This window comes from Gallinula chloropus (genome assembly GCF_964237585.1).
Source record: "Gallinula chloropus genome assembly, chromosome: 7".
NCBI lineage: Eukaryota > Metazoa > Chordata > Aves > Gruiformes > Rallidae > Gallinula > Gallinula chloropus.
Genome location: NC_140092.1, coordinates 30,747,419 through 30,766,261, shown reverse-complemented (window position 1 = coordinate 30,766,261; position 18,843 = coordinate 30,747,419). Strand labels below are relative to the sequence as shown.

Sequence of the window (18,843 nt, the reverse complement as noted above, 5' to 3'; positions counted from 1 at the left end):
AGCCACTCCTGCTGTTTACCTCCACAACATACGCAGTATGTGGGTGGGGCAAGTAGCACTCTAGAACATACTTTCAGCAATTAAGATAATGTAGATGATTAGGAAACAAGCTCATGAAGTTTTTAAAAGACAATGCTAAGCCCTGTGCCCTAATTTCTGACTGAGTGTGAAATGCTGCCTCTTACTATGGGAAACTAGTAAGATTTTGATGGCTGTTTCTCTCACTAGTGTTAATTTTGGCCACGAAACAAATTTACTACCTAACACAAAATGGGGAGAAAGGATTAAAAAAATAAAAGAAGCAGTAGGAAAAGGAAAATAATAAAGCTGTTTATTTAATCAAGGAGAGCTAGAGATCTAGAAAATAAAAATATAATCATGGAATTGCCTTAGTTGGAAGGGGATCTTTCAGATCATCACCCTAACCTGCCAACCACCACTAAGCCATGTTCTTCAGCACCACATCTACCCATCCTTAAAATACCTCCAAGGATGGTGACTCCACCACCTCCATGGGCAGCCTGTTCTAATGCCTAACAACACTCTCTGTGAAGATTTTTTTCCTAACATCTGATCTAAACCTACACTGGACCAATTTGAGGCCATTTCCTTCTGTCTTACTGCTTGTCACTGGGGAGAAGTCAGACCCCACCTCTCTACAACCTCCCTTCAGGTAGTTGTGGAAAGCTGTTAGGTGTCACCTCAACCTCCTCTTCTCCAGACTAAACAGCCCCAAGTACCCTCAGACACTCCTCATAACATTTGTCTTTCAGTCCCCTCCCAAGCCTCACTGCCCTTCTCTGGACACATTCCAGCACCTCAATGTCTTTTCTGTAGTGAGGAGCCCAAAACTGAACACAGTACTCAAGGTGTGGCCTCACCAGCCCTGAATACATGGGGCCAATTACTTCCCTAGTCCAGTTCACTGCGCTGTTCTCGATACAGGCCGGGATGCTGCTGATCACCTTGGCCACCTGGTCACACTGCTGGTTCGTGTTCATCTAGCTATTGACCAACACCCATAGGTCCTTTTCCACCAGGCAGCTTTCCAGCCACTCTTGCCCAGGCTTGCAGCATTGCATGGGGTTGTGGTGACCCAAGTGCAGGACCTGGAACTTGTCCCCGTTCTGCCTTACACATTTGGCCTTGGCCCATGGATCCAGCCTGTCCAGATCTCTCTGCAGGTCCATCCTACCCTTAAGCAGATCAACACTCATGCCTAACTTAGTGTCATCTGCAAACTTATTGAGGGTGCACCCTAGCAACCTCTAGTCCAGTTCATCAATAAACATATTGAATAGGACTGAGCACAGCGGAACACCGCTGGCAGCTGGCCACCAGCTGGATCTAACTCCATTCACCACCACTCTTTGGGCCCAGCCATCCAACCAGTTTTTTGCTCCGTGAAGAAAGAGTACACCCATCCAAGCCAAGAGCAGCCAGTTTCTCTAGGAGAATGTTGTGGGAAACAGTGTCAAAAGCTTTACTGAAGTCAAGGTAGACATCATCCACAGCTATTCCCTCATCCACTAATTGGGTCACTTTGTCATAGAAGGAGATCAGGTTGATCAAGCAGGACCTGCCCTTCATGAACCCGTACTGACTGGGCCTGATCACCTGTTTGTCCTGTGTGTGCCACATAATGGCACTCAGGATGATCTGTTCCGTAGTACATTGTGCTAAAGACTGATGACATGAGGTGTCCAAAGGGGATAAATCTTTTCATTCTGAATATTCTGCTCCAAGGGAAGTAAACCCACATCAACATTCTTACCACAAAACTTTCCACAGATAATAAATAATGTAATAAAAGACAGCACAGTTACCATTCTTGTGACATTGTTATTCAAGAGCTTGGCAAGGCCTCTGGTTGTTTTCTCCGTACTGCCACCCTTTTGGCTACTTCCCTAATGAAACAGGTTTTTTTAAACCAGATAGGTTTCTCTCCTGCTTTTGCTTCCCTTCCCAAAGCCACTTTGGAAGTTTGGAAGTGGTTGGCCCATTTCAACCCAATTCAGACAAGGGAAGGAAATCTCCATTGCTATGTCTAAACCTCAGAAGTCAGAAGCAGTTTCCCAGCTCTCAGAGCCACACATGCCCTGCAACCCCATCCATTCCCATTTTATTCTAGCAAGGAAAAAAGAAATTAGTGGTTCAGGCATATTCTTTTTTTTTTCCCTGCCAAATCAGTGACCAGAGTTTATTTTCATTACCGCTTTTTATTTAGTAATGGCAAAGTTCATTCATTCCTGCTTTCCTACCTTTTTAATCAAGCCTTTTACATTCCAGGACAACAAGCAGCACCATTAAAAAAAATGCTAATACACTTCTTCACGTTCCTCCTAGGGCTGTTATTCCACAGCATCACTTTCAGCCAGTGGGAAGCTCCCGACACTACGTAGTTTTTTCTAGAATCCAGTCTGAATAGTCAGCAACTTTTGTGTAGACACCCGGTTGCCTGGGGCGAGCACAGCCTTCACCCCAGCTGGTAATGCCCACCAGATACCACACTTCCTCGTGCTTGCACGACAGCGGCCCTCCTGAATCTCCCTGTGTCACAGGAAAGACAGAGCATGCAATGAGGAGCTCTCATCAGTACTTCCCTCCCAAAGAAAACCTTGAGTAAAATCAGCATCATTCAGTGTTAACACTAGCATAACCTCCTAGATTTCAATCGCTTTGGCTGAAGGCTAATTAACAGAGTACTGAAGTCAGATTTCTGCCTCTCTAGTAAATTGACTTTTAAATCCTTTCCAGTCACTGCAAATAATTTCCACTTCCCACAAAGGCTCAAAACTATTGCCTTTTCTTTCCTTCTTTTTTAAATTCACGTACATACACTGAATTAAAACCCAACGAAGACTACACATGCAAATGAGAAAGACAGTAAATTTGCCAATATTTTCTCTCATGACCTGGGTTTTTTTACATAACCCTCAGTTCTCTATGTGGCTTATCTTGTTTGAATGACTCTGTACCCCTCAGGATAAAACACAACCCTGATTCCTTTTCCTATTCCGAACTGTTCTTTCTGGACATAAGGTTCTTTAGTATAGCTGTTAGGAGTTGTTGAGACAATAGCAAGTGTGTTATTTTTATAAAACAGCATCTCCATGTTCTGGTACACTGTATCAGATAAAGAAAGCTTAATTGGCATAGAGGAAAAATTACTTCCCAGCTCCGAGTATTTTTATTCCTAATTACTCAATACCAATCATAGTAACATTTCATCATAAAAATGTTACCTGTTAAATGCTTAAAGAGAAAATGCTGTATCTGGGAGAGAATTTAATCTCACTAATCAGGCTATTTTCTTTTTGAATGAATTAACAGAATATTTAAATTAATGGAAGTGCATGAGCTTACATTTGAGCACAGAATTTGGCTCACTGAGCTCATGCTGTCATGACATTTCCAGTTCTAATAATGGACAGATCAGTCTGCTCAGGTTGTCTTTAGCCTTTCATGCCCCACAGTTTTTAATAGCATTGCAAGCACATCACAGCATTTTAAAGCACCCCAGCAGATGCTTTAAAATAAGATGTCATTACTATATCTAATGTCAATAAATTAAAAAAAAATCCCATAGGAAATCTGCTTTTCATTGGAGAAATGCTCCAAGACACTTGGGATGTTTGGAATATTTTTTTTTTTTTGCTCTCTTTGGATTTCTGATACTCCAGAGGAATGCTGGGGTTTTTTTCCTAAATGGATGAGATTATATACACACACACATACTCAAGAGTTTCTTAACCATGGAAACTGTCGCATTGGAGATGCTTTCCATACACCTTCATTTTCAGTGTGCAAAAGTGACAAGTTAATTGACAGCTCTATTGATAACCATATTTTTCTAATAACAATTTTAAAAAGCATTAAACTATTCAATTATATAATTGAACAAATTATTAGAATATATGACCACATATTGCTTCTTTCCATTACCTTACAAGCATCCCTTCCACCTTCATCATAGCCAGCACAGATCACTTTGTCCCCTATTCTGCGCTTCCGGTACCTTGCCTGGCATTCTTCTCTTGACATGAGTGGAACAGTAGCCTTCTGAAGAATATCTTCTACACGACCTATGCCACAGGCAGTATGAACAGAGAAATGTTTGCTTATAACAAAACAAAAGTTGAACTCTGGAAATCCCCATATGGTGATATTATGAAGTTGGCCATCACTGCTTTTAGAGCGTTGCTACAGGTTCGTTCCACTAATATTGCCTTTTTTGTTTTAGTAAATAATGTGAATTTTCTGCTAATTTAAATGTTCTTATGATGCCATTTTATGTCTCTTGACTGGGCAAGCCTAAAAACTCCCCTGTGATTTGCAATGAACCCTCGTACGAGTCTGGCTTTCGTGACATGGGCCCTGGGAACCTGGCCTCCCACTATTCTTGTGTTGTTTAACATTTATTTTTTAGCAACGTGTTACAATAGGTTTGGAATCTCCCAGTTACCAAATCTGTGCTGCTCCATGCCCTAGTAGCTCATGGGATGAAGAAATTTGCACATAAGAGTGTTTGAGAGCAGTCTGGTTTTAGAAATTAATGGAAATTAGCCTATACAATATCTGCTTAAATTTGTTAGATTACACAGTGAAGTCTACCCTTCAAATTGGAAGGTATATAAAGGAAAAGACACTGTTTAAATATGGTTGGGTGTGTGTACATGCACACAGAAATATTACACATATAAATAAAAAAATACCTAAAACCAGATATTTGCCTTGCCTCCATATAAAATCAGGGAAACTCTGGTGGCTTTTTTCAGCTGGGAGCATGAAAAGGAGTGTGCATTCCAAATATATGATGGGGTTTGCCAGTAGATTAAACTAGAATTTAGGGAAGAGTATTTGAGGGTTGTACTGGATATATTTAAGGTTGTAGTCTCACACAGTTCAAATTATTGAATAAAATACTTTTTATAAAATCCAATTTGGTGTCAGAGCAGAGTATAATTTAATTATAATTTTATACATATTTTACATATATTTTATTAGGTCTTAATAGAAGTAGATGCTAATTAAGAATTAGAATTACAGTGCTGGCCAGATAGCAATAATGGTATCCAAGAACACAGTAGTATTTTCTTTTGGAAAAAAAAAGGGGGTGGGGTGTCTTAAAAAAAAAAGAAAATTAATCTGCTGCTTTTTTTAAACAACATAAATTTTGGAAACACAAGAACTCATTGTTTAAATATTTAGCTGTACCTTTTTCTTTTCTGTAGCCCCATCCAATAACCCAACAGTCAGTATAAAGTATGTTAGCATCTTCTTTTGATGGCAGGCAGATAGGTAGTTGAAGATCTAAAATATGGTTAAAAAATATTAGTTTAATGAGTTGAGACAACCGCAATGTCAATGTTTCATGGGTATCTACACTCCCCTGATGACAGCCTCCATGCTATGGTTTGTCCCTTATGCTATATATTTTTTCCAGTCACATAAATAAAAGCCACCCATTTCCTTTTCAAAGCCAACAGAATGAGATTCTCCTCAAACCCCAGTAACTGCACATTACAGGAAGCCAGCCCAGGTGTCATGCCCTGCCATACCAACGCCAGCCCTGTGTAATCCTGCACATTTCCCAAAATTCCTCTGAAATATACTACATACCAGTAAAATTCATAGGCTTATCAAGTTTCATTAAAGCAATGTCAGATCCAGTCTGTGCGTATTTATACTGAGGGTGAATAATTATCTCTTCCACTTTGAAGAAAGGTGTATCCTCATTTATTTCTGATTGTTTTAAAATACCAGCATAAACACGCCAAATGTTGGGATTCTCAAGACTGAGGGAAAAAGACAAACAGTCAGTCTGCAGCAAAAGATTTGCACTGATTTAGATTTTGTGTACAGATGTCAAGATCTTCCGTTGCTCCTGAGTGTACAGTGAACAGCACTGAGGTCATGGTTTCTATTTTTTTACTAAACTAAACAAAGGGGCTTTGTCTGTTCCCTCTACTTCTTCTTTCTGTTCCTCTTCCTATTCATATGTCATCCCCACATCAGTTTTCTCTCTCCTTTATGCTCAGACTCTCGTTGCCTTGCTCCTTCTTCATCCTCCTTCCCCTTCTGCCTTCTTAGGTTCTCTTTTTCTTTTCTTTTTTTTTTTTTTTCCTTTTTAAATTTTCAAGAGCCTATTGAAGCTCCTGAAGTAGGAAATGAGATTCTTTCCATTCATTGCAACACAACAGCTTTTCTACAGCTGAAAATAAGGTTTGGAATATATATTCAGATAGAGTCTGCTCTGATATTTGTTAGGAAAATGACACTAGCCATGTATAATACAGATTAGAAAGTGTACTATCATAGACCTATATAAGAAAGTTGGAATCGTAAAGATGAACTGGAACTTACTTTGAGCAATTGAAGGTATATTTCATTGTGATATTCTACTATTAAGGCAACCTAGAAGTTTTGGTACTTGCAACGAAGAAGACAGAAAACTTGTCTTATATAAACACTGGCAATACTATTCCATGTGAAAAGAATAAAGGGTACTTTACTACACAGAGTAAATGTAAAAATGCCTGGTTTTGGACCACGTTGCCCAGTCAACATTCTCCTCTTTGAAGTATTTTCTCTGTTACCTATCCCTTTTCTTACTTTAGGCTGCATTGTAGCCTTACACTTTTTCACTCTCTAAGTGACAGGATGACCTGCTTTACAGGTGATGAAGAGCTGCCTGACAAATCAGCTCTTCACAACACAAGTCATTACATGACCTAAATCTGATAGTAATTAGTTCAACAATACAGACTATATACGTAAGCACAAATTAGAAATGTCTTAGGTACTGACTACTTCAAATTTTGTTCCTACAGCTAAAATCTGCATTAAAAATAGGGTATTAATTGACTGATTAATAGAATTTTTTGGAAAAAAAAAAACCACAATACCAAAAAAGACTGTTAAAGGAAAAAACAGGACAACAGGGATCTGGATGTTTCATTCAATGCAGAGATAGGTAGCTCAGGTACCAGAAGCAGACTAATTGGACCCCACAGAGATTTTACTTTGTGTCCTGGTCAAATAAATTAACTTGCTGTGAGCACCCTGCTGCCAAAATTCTCAGATTAGACACATTTCTTAAGTGCCATGGAGAAATCTCTGAGGGAAGTCATTTGAAGTATATGAAATTCAATAACCTAGCAACAGATTATCCTTGATAGATGATACGGTATTACAGTAAGAAAAATCATGCACTGCATGAGAATATCTAAGTTTTTGAAGGTATCTGGTGTCTGCTGTAGAATTTCATCTTCTAGACTCATTAAAATAATTTAGCATCAGTAGTCCAATACTATGTCACAAAGGCAGGAAGCATGGTGTTCCAGTTACGTTAAGGATATGAGTAGGCTACCTTAGAAGTTCCCCTTCTGGTTCCATTAAAACAGCTCATTTTATTCTTGTCCTCATTTTTGCTTTTCTGGAAGGTAGATACCAACTTTGCTTATTAAATGAGCCAGATCAGTTTTTGGTTTCTTTTGTTTTATCTGTATATTTACATTTAGGCCTCACCTCATAACACAGTGAGCAGCTGTAAGAATCCACCGGTTGCTGATGATGGAGCCCCCGCAGAGGTGTCGCTGACGAGACAACTTCACATGCAAGCTGACTTGCCACGGCCATTCCCCAGGGGAAGAGTCTGTCCCTCCAACAATCCTAATAGTTTTTGCAGAATGCTGCATACACACTACAGAAACAATTTAAAACTGTGCTTGCAGATAATTCGCACTTACCAATGAAAAATGATGCTGAGACTACTGCTGATCCCTGAATAGGGACCAATCTATTACAAGGAAGGTGATATGTGACGCATCCTAATCCCATTAAGATTTATGATCATGAAGTCTAGTGTTGTGAATCATAGAATGGTCTGGGTTGGAAGGGACCCCAAGGATCATAGAGTTCCAACCCCCCTGCCACAGGCAGGGCCACTAAACTCCAGGCCTGGATCTACCCAAGGTTGCCCAGGGCCCCATCGAACCTGTCCTTGAACACTTCCAGGAATGGGGCATCCACCACCTCTCTGGGCAGCTTGGGTTTAATATTGCTGGTGTTGACAACATGCAGACCTGGCCAACTTCATTTTTTCAGAACACCCTAACTCTACAAGGCATCCCACTGGGACAATGCAAACAACTCAATGCAAACAATTTAGATAAAAAGAAAACAGGTTTTGGCTACCTGTACTGAAATCAGTCAAGCACCATCTGTCTTACATGGAAGAAGGTTTACTTACCAGTACTGGCTCTTTTTTTACATAATCTTAGTGAGTATCCAGAGATCCTTCCCGGTCCATGTGCTATTTCCATTGGAGATCCATTCGAGGACATTCTTAGGTGACACTCACACTTCCTGCCAATTCATTCATGCGCAGATTCAGTTTGTACATTAGTCATGCAGAGCACATGCATCACCCCCTCACTGAGTCTGCAGCATTATTATTTCAGCAGACTTCTGAGGATTTTTAAAACTTAGATCTCACCTTTCCTCGTTGCATGAATCTTGGAGGGGAAAGTAGGTAAAAAACTGGCAGCGGATCATGTCTGTGCAAGCCTGCTGACAGGCTCTGTGTCCTTTAGTATAGGTGACATTGAGCTCATGTCCCAAAAAATTCATATGTGTGTAAGTGCGAGAATTGCAGGCTGTAAGAATGAGTACATTCCAAGCATCAGAAAGTCTATTAATTTTATTAATTCAAAATTAGGGTGTTGGTTTTTTTTTTAATTCACAGCTTACCAGGAAAGGATTTTCTGCAGTTTAGGAGACTAAAGCCAGATACAGCATTTTCTCGTGATGTAAGTGCCTCTGGTATCCCAGTTGTTGATGTCTTCAGCAGGCAAAGATTTCTAAAATGAAATTTTTTTTACAATAATGAAATCCGTTCCCATCCTGAAATGGCTTAGGTACTGGTAAGGAATGTGCTTTTTAAATCTGCAAAAGTATTTCATATAAAACAAATTCATTACGTTCACTAGTTGACTCCATATAGACAGGGCTTTTATAATTTTGTGAACTGGCATATGACTGTAGTCCTAAAGGTGGTAAAATATTTATACACATACATAGAAAAGGTGACTTTAGATGGTATATGCTATCTCAGCTTTGCTTGTCTCTGAAATTTCTTTGAAAATTTTCTCTTCCCTTTTGGGTGGAACATAGGTTTTTTAGCTATTCTCTTTGCTAAGTCTGAAAGAATGAAGCTCAATAGAAAAATTTTTAAACCTGTTAACTTTATCAAAAATCTTTTCCAGTAAATAACAATATTGTTAGGAGACCAGTTAATTCTCTTGATAATATCATAAAATTCAGCTTTAAGTCATTAAAGCAATCTGGAGGCTCCCTGCCCCTCTGATGTGTATAACTTTTCATACCTACACGAGATACACAGCTGTAATACAACCCCCACCCATCACTCCAGTGAACAGATGAAATACTCACAGGAAATTAAAAACTTCTGAATACAAAACATAAAAATCTGTGCTTTGATGAAAATGAACAAATATTTCCATAGCAATGCGGAAATAGTGGTTAAAAAAAGACTGCATCCTTTAAAAAACCAAAACAAACCATCTCAAAAAACAAAAACAAACCAAAAAAGAACCCCATCTCTTTACAGAATTAAAGTTAGTCGTTATATTCACCTTTCAGATTCTATTTGCCATTCCCTCGTAAAGAATGTGAAGAACAAGCACTTTGGAAAATATGTGCAAATAGTTTGGCAGACAGAGATATCAGGAGTGAAATAACTTGTAACATTCATCCCTGAAAATTCTTGATCATCAAAAATATCCATTTGACAATCTGTATAAAATAAGAACAAAATATCAAAATTCCAAAGATTTTATGTCATCAAAACATTAATGTCTACATTACTCATTTCCATGCTTCTTTTCCTTCCTATGTGACTGATACAGTGGAAAGATTACACGTCAGTTTAACCAAAAACTATTTCCCAAGAGCACTTCTGAGTGTGTAAACTCATGGAGAGAACTACTGAGCAGGGATAAGGTTCATATAGCCAAACAAATTACCTGTTAGAACATTGATTTGCTAATCTAATAAGGAAGTCTTTAAATTAGGAACAGTGGAGATCAGTGCACAAATCCACAGTTAGGAATAAATCACGGAAATCGAGGCAAAGCCTAAAATAATTAAGGTAATGGGTATATCTAAGAGGATAATGGGAAGACTGGAAGAAAAATAATGGGATGGTCTGCTTAACACTTACTAAATCTTACTTGAAAATTAGGCAGATAAGGAGGAGTAGCATACAGTCTGTCCCCTGACATGACCAAAATAAGAGGTTTGGCAGCATAATTCACACAACCAGGCCACAGATATAGAAGTTATGGGATGCACTAACATGTTTAGAAAGAAAAGTACCAGTTGCTTTCTCCACAGATATACCTGAAGTCCTGGTTAAAATCCCAGCACAACCATAAAAGGAAGAGGAAGCACCAATACAGAGGATGTTTCTTGAAACTATCAAGACAATAAAAGCAGTGATATCATCCTACCACAGGGCTTGGTGGCAGCAGAGAACTTCAGCCAACACTTCCCAATGAGTTTCAGAAACATACTGGGAACATCTTATGGGAGAATGGGAAAAAACTGCAAAAGGGAGATGTAGAGCTTCATCTGACTTCTGTTAATTTGATGAAGCTACACAGTAAAAACAGCGAAAAAAATTAATCAGGAGACTAGAAAATAAGAGTCAATTAACTCTGAAAATTAGTAGGTAATTTTCCCTTATTAAGGGAGAAGAGTTCAGGAAAATGGATAGTTTCATAAAGAAAATATATTTAAAGCCCAAACATGGATCTGGAAGTTCAGGGAAGTGAACCCATGATCTCAACAGTCACATTCAGTAGCATCAAGGAACGTACTTTGCAAAGGGCAGAAATACAGACAAATTGCTATGGATACCTAATAGCATGTATGCATAAGGAGAAAATCAGAAAGGCAGAGGAACAAACTGAAAAGCCAAATAGGAAGGCATGAACTCTTGAATGAAAAAAATGCAGCATCATTCATTTAGCATTTGGAAAAGACCTGAGATTCTGCTCAGAGGAGAAATAAAGCCAATGGCAAAGGAAACAAGAAAGGTGAAAGAACTACCTCTCTCCCCCAGGCCCTCTCTTTTTCATGAGAACAAACTGCAGTTAGATGGTCACTGAGCATTACTGAGCAGAGGGAAAAAGACATGGTAATATCTTGGAATGTGACCGAAGAAATCTCAAAGTTTCCTGGTACTATTTAGGCTTTGCTGTTCTCAGAGGGGTGCTGTGCTTCAAAAAGCTTTGAAAGGGAAGCATCTATTTTTAAAATCATGACATTGGAACATGTACCATGTAGGACTAGTCAGCTGAAATACAGTAAAAAAAAAATAGAACAAATATTCAAATAAACCTATTTCAGATATTTACAAGAAAACAAAGCAGAAGATGGTGCTCGGGTTTTATTACTATATCTGACAGCTCTCTGTCTGGACAAGTATAGCTGATCTGTCCTGGATTAGGACAGATGACCTCTTGATCCAATAGTACTGTCTAGGCTTCTACAAGCATATGATTTATTCCTCCTCTCTCTTGTTTGCAAGACACAGAAAGCATGAAAGACATGTAGGAACAAGATTGATGTGCTTTCAGAAATTCTGATTTAATCTGTGATGGATGATTACTGCCACGTCACCGCTGTCATAAGCCCTAAATGTCTTTAATAAAGTCTCAAATGGCTTTTGATTAATTTTGTTAAAAAATTTTAAAAATTTTAAACCCGTTGCTTGTGCATATGCTACAGTGCCCTGATTCTTCTCAAAGTCAGGACCCTCCTGTGTACTGTTATTTATCTTCTCATCATGAATACATGTATTTCTAGTAGATCTTAATGTGCGTTTGGAAAGAAAACCAAAAATCTTCCCTCCATCCCCTCTCACACATATAATGAGGGAACAGCTAAATTGTTTTCTTCTCTTAAAAAAACTTCTTTTTTTTTATTCTGCACACTTTGCCTTTCTGTGTCTTCATTGCCAGGAACTGAATAAGAGTACTTTTTCAGTAGGACCCAAAGATTATTCCTACAGTAGGACTAGCAGAATCTGAAGAAAAAAATACTGATACAGAAATGTGATTTCGATGGGAAAACTCTATCTGTGAGCTAAAAAAGGTGATATGGAGGCAGAACATCATCACTATTAAGAAGGGAAAATACCACACAGTAAGAGAAGCTGAGGTAGATTTTTTTTTTTCAAAAGAACATTTTTTTAAAAAGAAACCTGTTTCAATTGAGAGTAAGAAAATATAATACCCACTGTTTAATCTTGTGCATTTCAGAGTTCTGCCTGAGTAATGATTGCAGGAACAAGGGCAGACACTGCTTTCATCACAAATCAGCCACAAAACAGAATACAGCCCTTCATATTAGCCAGCAGTATTAGAAAGTTGCAGATCTTCATTAAAAACTGTGCTCACACAGTATACAAACAGAATTTAGAAAGCTTTATATACCTCCTGATCTTTGATGCGATTTTATCTTTCATTTTTGCATCCACAATAAAAAAGATCATGTGCAATTTCATGAAACTAATCTTATGAAATAATTCCTTAGATCTGCAAGGCAGGCAACTGGTTTTGTAAGAAAAATGACAAAATGGAAAAACTAAAAAGACCTGATCTTCCTTTGTGCCTGAGAGTGCAAGAATAAGTTAATATTAGAATTATTTTACATAATGAAACATTTATACATGTCAGAGATAGGAATTCAGCTTGTTATCCATAACCCTTCAAACTAAACTGAATCAGAGATTTTAGATAGTTACCTATTTCAGAAAGCTGGCATGGCTTTAAAGAGAATCCAGACACAACCTCATCAAGCAGCTCTATGCTGGTTGGAGTTCCTACACTGGTATGCTTCAAGAAGCATTTTTTACTGAGTGACAAAGAATAAAGAAAGTGGTAAGACAAAAGGCCATCTTTCCTTGGCCTACACCATCCTCCTGGTCCCATAGTTCCTACCATGGTGCATGTTCTGGCCACAGGCCAGAGCACTCTCCAACATCCAGAGCAATCTTCAAATGAAGAGCAAAGCTAGCTGAACAATGTTGAACTTGTAAAACTGAACAGATTAGCAGCTCAAAAACAGGCACGATAAAAATGTAAGACTTTCTCTGGCTGCTCTGATGATGTTATTTTCACAGCAATATGCAGGGGAAGGTTTAACAGAGCAATAACGCTGAACACCTACCAATATAATTTGCATTTCTGTATCTCCAGAGGATTTCCATTTTTTTTCAGGGCTATGATACTCCAGTTTGTCTTTCCACCAACGAACAAACAAAAGCCAAGTCACTACAGACATTTTCCTACCTGTAAGTTTAGATAAACGTTCCAAGGATGACAAGTCAGGGAAAAATTATTTCCTCGAGTAAACTCTCCCACATTACACTGCTCTGAGATCTACTCTGCTAAATCAGAGTGCTGTTCAAGGCAAAGGATCAAACCTGCATTTACCGAAAGCTGGCATTGTGAGAGGTTTCTGAGGCGTATGTAAAAAAATGGCAACGGTTGTCATTGGTACATCTTTTCTGACACTCCTGATAGCTGTCAGCCATACTGACATCATAAATATTCCCTTCCATATTCAGTCCTGTGTGGACATCTGGGCTGCAAGCTGTGGGGAAAAAAGAAAGAAAAGAAAAAAGAATAAAAAAGAGAGACAGAGTTCTGAAAACAGGCTTCTGTTCTTTTCCCCACCCTGCACTCCAAACTGCCCAAAAGACAGCAGTTCATATAATACAGCCTTCATAATCCAGATTCCATATCCCATGCTCACTTCGGTTTCATCACACTTCCCATACACTCCTAGTAACAAAATGGAAAGTATAGACATAGCATAGTACAGCACAGCAGAGGGAAAAACTGGCAGACTTGGACCTTGCTGCTGCCTGCTTGAGAGGGGAGCTCTTACCACTCTGAGACTGGGATGACAAAAAACGAGGACTCAAGATTAATACTAGCACATACTGTCCCATATCTGCTCAGTTCAAAAGGTAAATTCTGTCCTCATAAGCAGCAGACACCTCTCATTTGAGTCAGATTACACTCCACAGAGGGGGAATTGGGACCGTGGGGTTTGAAATAGCTTCCCCCGCCGTGCAGGATACGGGCTTTACCTCATGGCCATGGGGAGGCCTCTTCACAGCACATGGGTCAGCCAACTGCTGGTGGGATCTTTAAAATATATGGGCAGATTTTAATTTTACTGACATTAGTCTGATTCTAGAGTAACTCTGGTGATGTCAATTAGTTTGTATAGTATAAAGAATAACATCTCACTAAAATCTATTTGCTCGGCCAAAGCTACTCAGATACATACATGTGAGAGGACGTTGGCAGGAAAGGGCCTTTAAAAGTCCTGACTGCTATGAAAGGCAAGTGGCAAGCAAAAGCAGCTAGCACAACTGATTTGTCAATAGGTGTGATGGAGAACTTACACAAAGGAATGCCCATTTAGCCGTGGTCTGCTGAAGTCCTATACCAATAGAACTAAAGTATCAACCTGACATACGTAAGACATTATTTGGACTCAGATTGTGGATATTCTCCCTCATTCTGTTTTCCTGCAGTGTATGTTTGAAGCTGATCTCCTTTTAATGACATCTTTATGATGGCACAAGTTGAAAACATATTTAAAACCACACATTCAATCAATAGGCTTCCAGCATGCCTGATGATAACTAGCAGGTCTGGCATGCTGACACCAAGGCTCCGTGCAGAGCACACACACACTAAAAATGGAGCTGCTAATAAATTATGACAAAGAACCATGAATGTAGCAACGTAATTTTGTCACTATGCACTGCTGCTCTACAGAGTTATAAAGCAGCTTCACCCACCGTTTGAGCAGCTTGCTGGAATGGAATTGTAACAGTGAATAAAAAAGCACGTGCAGTCATAGCGTGTGCTCCCATCTGCCCCTGGCAAATGAAGCAGCAACTGCAGGAGTGTAGTTTCCCTGTTACCCCACCTGAAAAGCCCCAGTGGTGAATGGTTGGGGCTGAAGGGTGAAACCAGGAGAAGATTTTGTAAGCTGTGTTTGAAAGAGATCTGGCAAAGAACATACAAATCACTGCTTAGCTGCTTCCATGATTCTATTCCTGTGGTCAAAAGCCTGGTGTTCTAGCATCTGCTATATGATACAGAGCATAGAATGCATACACATGTGAATACCCACATCTTACCACTAATTTGGATGTTGCACTGTTTCAAGGAATGTCCAGAGACAGCTCCTTCCATGTCCACTTTCGTCAGCATTTCTGTATCACTGTCTTTTAAGTAGCACGAAAACCTGTGTTTTAAAAGGCAGCAACTCACAGGTTTTGCCCACAAACAAACATAGACCGTAAAATCGCTTGTGAAATTAAAATTTAGACATTAAAATTTAGACAACACGTGCAATGTGGATAAAGATGGGGCAGAGCATCTGCTTTGCTGGCACTGGTGGCAGATGAGATTACTTGGTGTCTGTGGGAGCTCCAAGAGGCCTCAGTAGAGCGAGAAGCAAAGCCCAGGGTTTGGAGAACAGAAACTGGGCACAGAAAGGGAGAATCACCTCATTCTCTCAGGCAACTGAGATTCTTAATTGTGAGACAAATATGCTAGGGAGAGATGACGGGGGACAGTAGAGGGGATCATTGGAGATACAAAGTGGCCCACCTTGTCCCTCAACAATATATAAGGGGCACAGAGCAGGAAGCACATTCAGTTCTGTTTCCTTAGGAGTGCTGGTATGGAAAAATTTAATCTTTTGAATCTAAGCAAATACAAGTTTTTGTAGTTATACAAAATACAAGTTTCAAGAAATATGACATTATTTCACATGGCAAGTCTGTAGCTTTCCCTCTGTGCGTGTGTTCTGTGAAAAAGTTACAAAGTTCCTAAAATTACCACAGGAGAGGAGCAAAAGCAACACAAACAGGAACATTTTACCTTTTTTCAGGATCTTTACTCCATGCTGCTGGCAAATAGGTGAATAGCAGGCAGGTAGGATGGTAAGTACACACTATTTGGCAGTAATTCGCACTAGGTGTAAAAACTGTGGTGAGGTCTCCTCCTTGGAAAGATGTATTTTCATAGATCTGAGTCACACATTCTGATGCAGAATAACAAAATGCATAGATTATTAGAGACAGGAGGGGCACAGTCTGCCGAGAAAGGGTGAAACCACTGCTCCTTTTTCAAAGAGAATGGTAGAGGTTGGTAGGGACTTTTGGAGATAATCTAGTCCAACCCTCTTGGTAAAGCAGCATCACCTAGAGCAGGCTGCACAGGACAGGATCCTGGAGGGTTCTGAATACCTCCAGAGATGGAGATTCTACAACTTCTGTAAAACCGTGTACCATGTAAAACGATGCCAAGCTCTGAATACTGTAATAAAAAAATCCTTCCTAAGGAGTCAGAAATGTTCCAAGTTTTTAATTTTTGCTGAGATTTCAATTATATTAAACATTTCCTTAAATAATAACACATATGTCAAACAGATTTCACTAAAAACCTGAGTCACCTAATTGTCATTGAAGAAAAGAGTTAATGCATTCCTGAACATAAAACTCTGTTGGATCCTAGTTACAATTTATCAGCACGGGAACTTCAGGGCAACGTGATGACATTTTAGTAGTTCAGCTAAAGGAACAAGGTAAATCATTAACACAGGCTGACATTGAAAAATGCACCCAAACACTAATTTTCAAGAGAATTCTAAAATATAATTTAGATGAAATAGTTGGTTAATAATAATTTAGATGAAAAGATCAGTTGGAGTTACTTGCACTGAAAGTGTCTCAAGCATGGTGTCATGTAGGTGTTACAGGGTTTTTAAATCAGTGATTTCACCAAAACACAATACCTGGTAAGAAAGAGGGTTGGCAGGGTGGGTTTTTTTGAGAAAACATAAAGGAGGTTGTTGGGTGAGACTCCTGGGCTGTGGCTCCCACCCGGCCAGCCTCCAGCAGCCGGCACACCTCAGAGGCCTCCAACCTGTGCTGGGGGAACCAGGTGAGAGCAAAGCCAGCTGTGGCACAGGGTGCCACTCCATGTCCTGCGTCCCCCTTCTGCCGCACAGGGATCCATCCCTAGGAAGGGAGCTGCTCCTAAAGCCACTAACTCAGCCGCTGGCTGTCCGCACTGATTTCGCAGTTATGAGCTGGATGCAGGCTCAGTCTGAGAGAGGAAACTTCATGTAGCGTGATCCTGTGCGCGCTGGTGAGGTGACAGCGTAGGGGGGCTGGCAGGACCACGTCAGTAAAGCCCCACTAGAAACTTCCATGTCAGACAATAGGGTTAGTCAGTTATCCAAACCCAGCAGAATCAAGCTGTCTCTCCCAGGACCAGACTGCAGTTACTAACCACCTCCCCTTCTAGAAGAGCTGTGTTACCCTGTGCACCCATCTTAGGGATTGTATATTCACTTACCACTGTAAACGGAAGCAAGTAAGAAAACGAAAGTAAAAGTCTGATAAATCCAAAACATCCTAAAAAAAAAACCCCAGAGAATCATTCTTTAGGATATATTAAATAAGGGCTGTTTAATTAGTTTTATCAAGTACAAGGCATAATGCTTATTTAGGCTTGTACTGCTACACCATTAATTAAACCTGACTTCGAGAACTACAAATCCCAGCTGGGATACGCGTTTACGGCACGTGTAAAATGGCATAAAAGACAGACAAACATTTGTCCTTTCCTTATGGCTGCAGGAAGGATCAAAGATTCTAACACTTGGAGAATTTCTCTTTTTACAGCAGAAGACTTATTCTTGCTTGGACTGGGAACAACATTCCATCAAATTGTGATTATTAATCCCAACTCTGTGCTGGTAGCTAAGCAGGCACTATTGTCAGCATAGCAAACAAATTACTTCCACTCACTGCTTCTGGTCTATGTTATATCCATGTTAAACCATTTTTTCACCTTCCCCAAACGCCCTCCCCCTCCTCCCCACCCGGTCTTACAACTTAAGGTGTGAAAGAATCAAATCAATTAACCACACAACCCAATCCCTAAATAGATCAACATGTGCTGTCCCATTGCTATGAAAACCTTTCACCAAATACCAGCTGCAAAAGCAGTTACATACCTGAACATACAGTAGGTCTGGATAAATGGAAAAGGTTTATGCTCTACTAAAAAACAAACAAAAAAAAGTCAACGGTTTATGTTAAATATTACTGTGCCTGCAACGCTAGCTTATCTTTAATATTTACTTTGAATGGGTACTCTCTCTGTCAATATTGTTACTGACCTTAAGCCACATTTTCAGAGCATACGTCATCCAGACCAAACTGGAATCAATGCCCAGGTTTTATACCCCAGCATTTTAAAATATAAGGCAAACCCCCAGTTCAGAACAGCCAGAGCACCTGCTGCCTGCACAAGAACCTACATACACAGGGAATAAGGGTCATTTCAAGAGTAAATCCTGAGCTGGGGCCGGGAAAATACTCAAAACAAACACATGCAATTGGTAAGGCCAGTGACACAAGCCCAAGTATAACGGCACCATTATGAAACTACCCTGTAGCTGAGGACAGAATCGTGACCTACATTTTCTCACTATTAGCAACATTCTCTTGAGGCAGTCCCTTGGCACATGGAGGCAGCTGTTTTCTTCAACTATGTGTCCTGAGCTCTGGTTACCATCAGTTCAGGTTATTATTTCTTCCTTTCAATACCCTGCAGGACTTACCCTGTCCACATTTTCCAAATAGTTCACTGCGCCCAGTTTTGTTGTTAGAACAACAAAGAGTGTCTCCAGGTTGCCAGAAAGCAG

General features: G+C 39.7%; 1 protein-coding gene across 1 annotated transcript; it reads right to left on the bottom strand.

Moving 5' to 3' along the window:
• Positions 1-2,199: 2,199 nt before the first annotated feature.
• Positions 2,200-18,376, bottom strand: LOC311194043 (coagulation factor XI-like; the record flags this gene model as incomplete). The annotated part of the gene is given in 17 exon segments (XM_084267044.1): positions 2,200-2,550; positions 3,946-4,085; positions 5,218-5,313; positions 5,623-5,798; positions 7,531-7,705; positions 8,255-8,370; positions 8,501-8,660; positions 8,755-8,864; positions 9,660-9,819; positions 12,836-12,945; positions 13,527-13,686; positions 15,257-15,363; positions 16,005-16,167; positions 17,487-17,545; positions 18,151-18,196; positions 18,319-18,361; positions 18,365-18,376. Coding segments are annotated over 17 exon segments (1,989 nt in total), but the record flags the coding sequence as incomplete, so codon positions are not given.
• Positions 18,377-18,843: the final 467 nt, after the last annotated feature.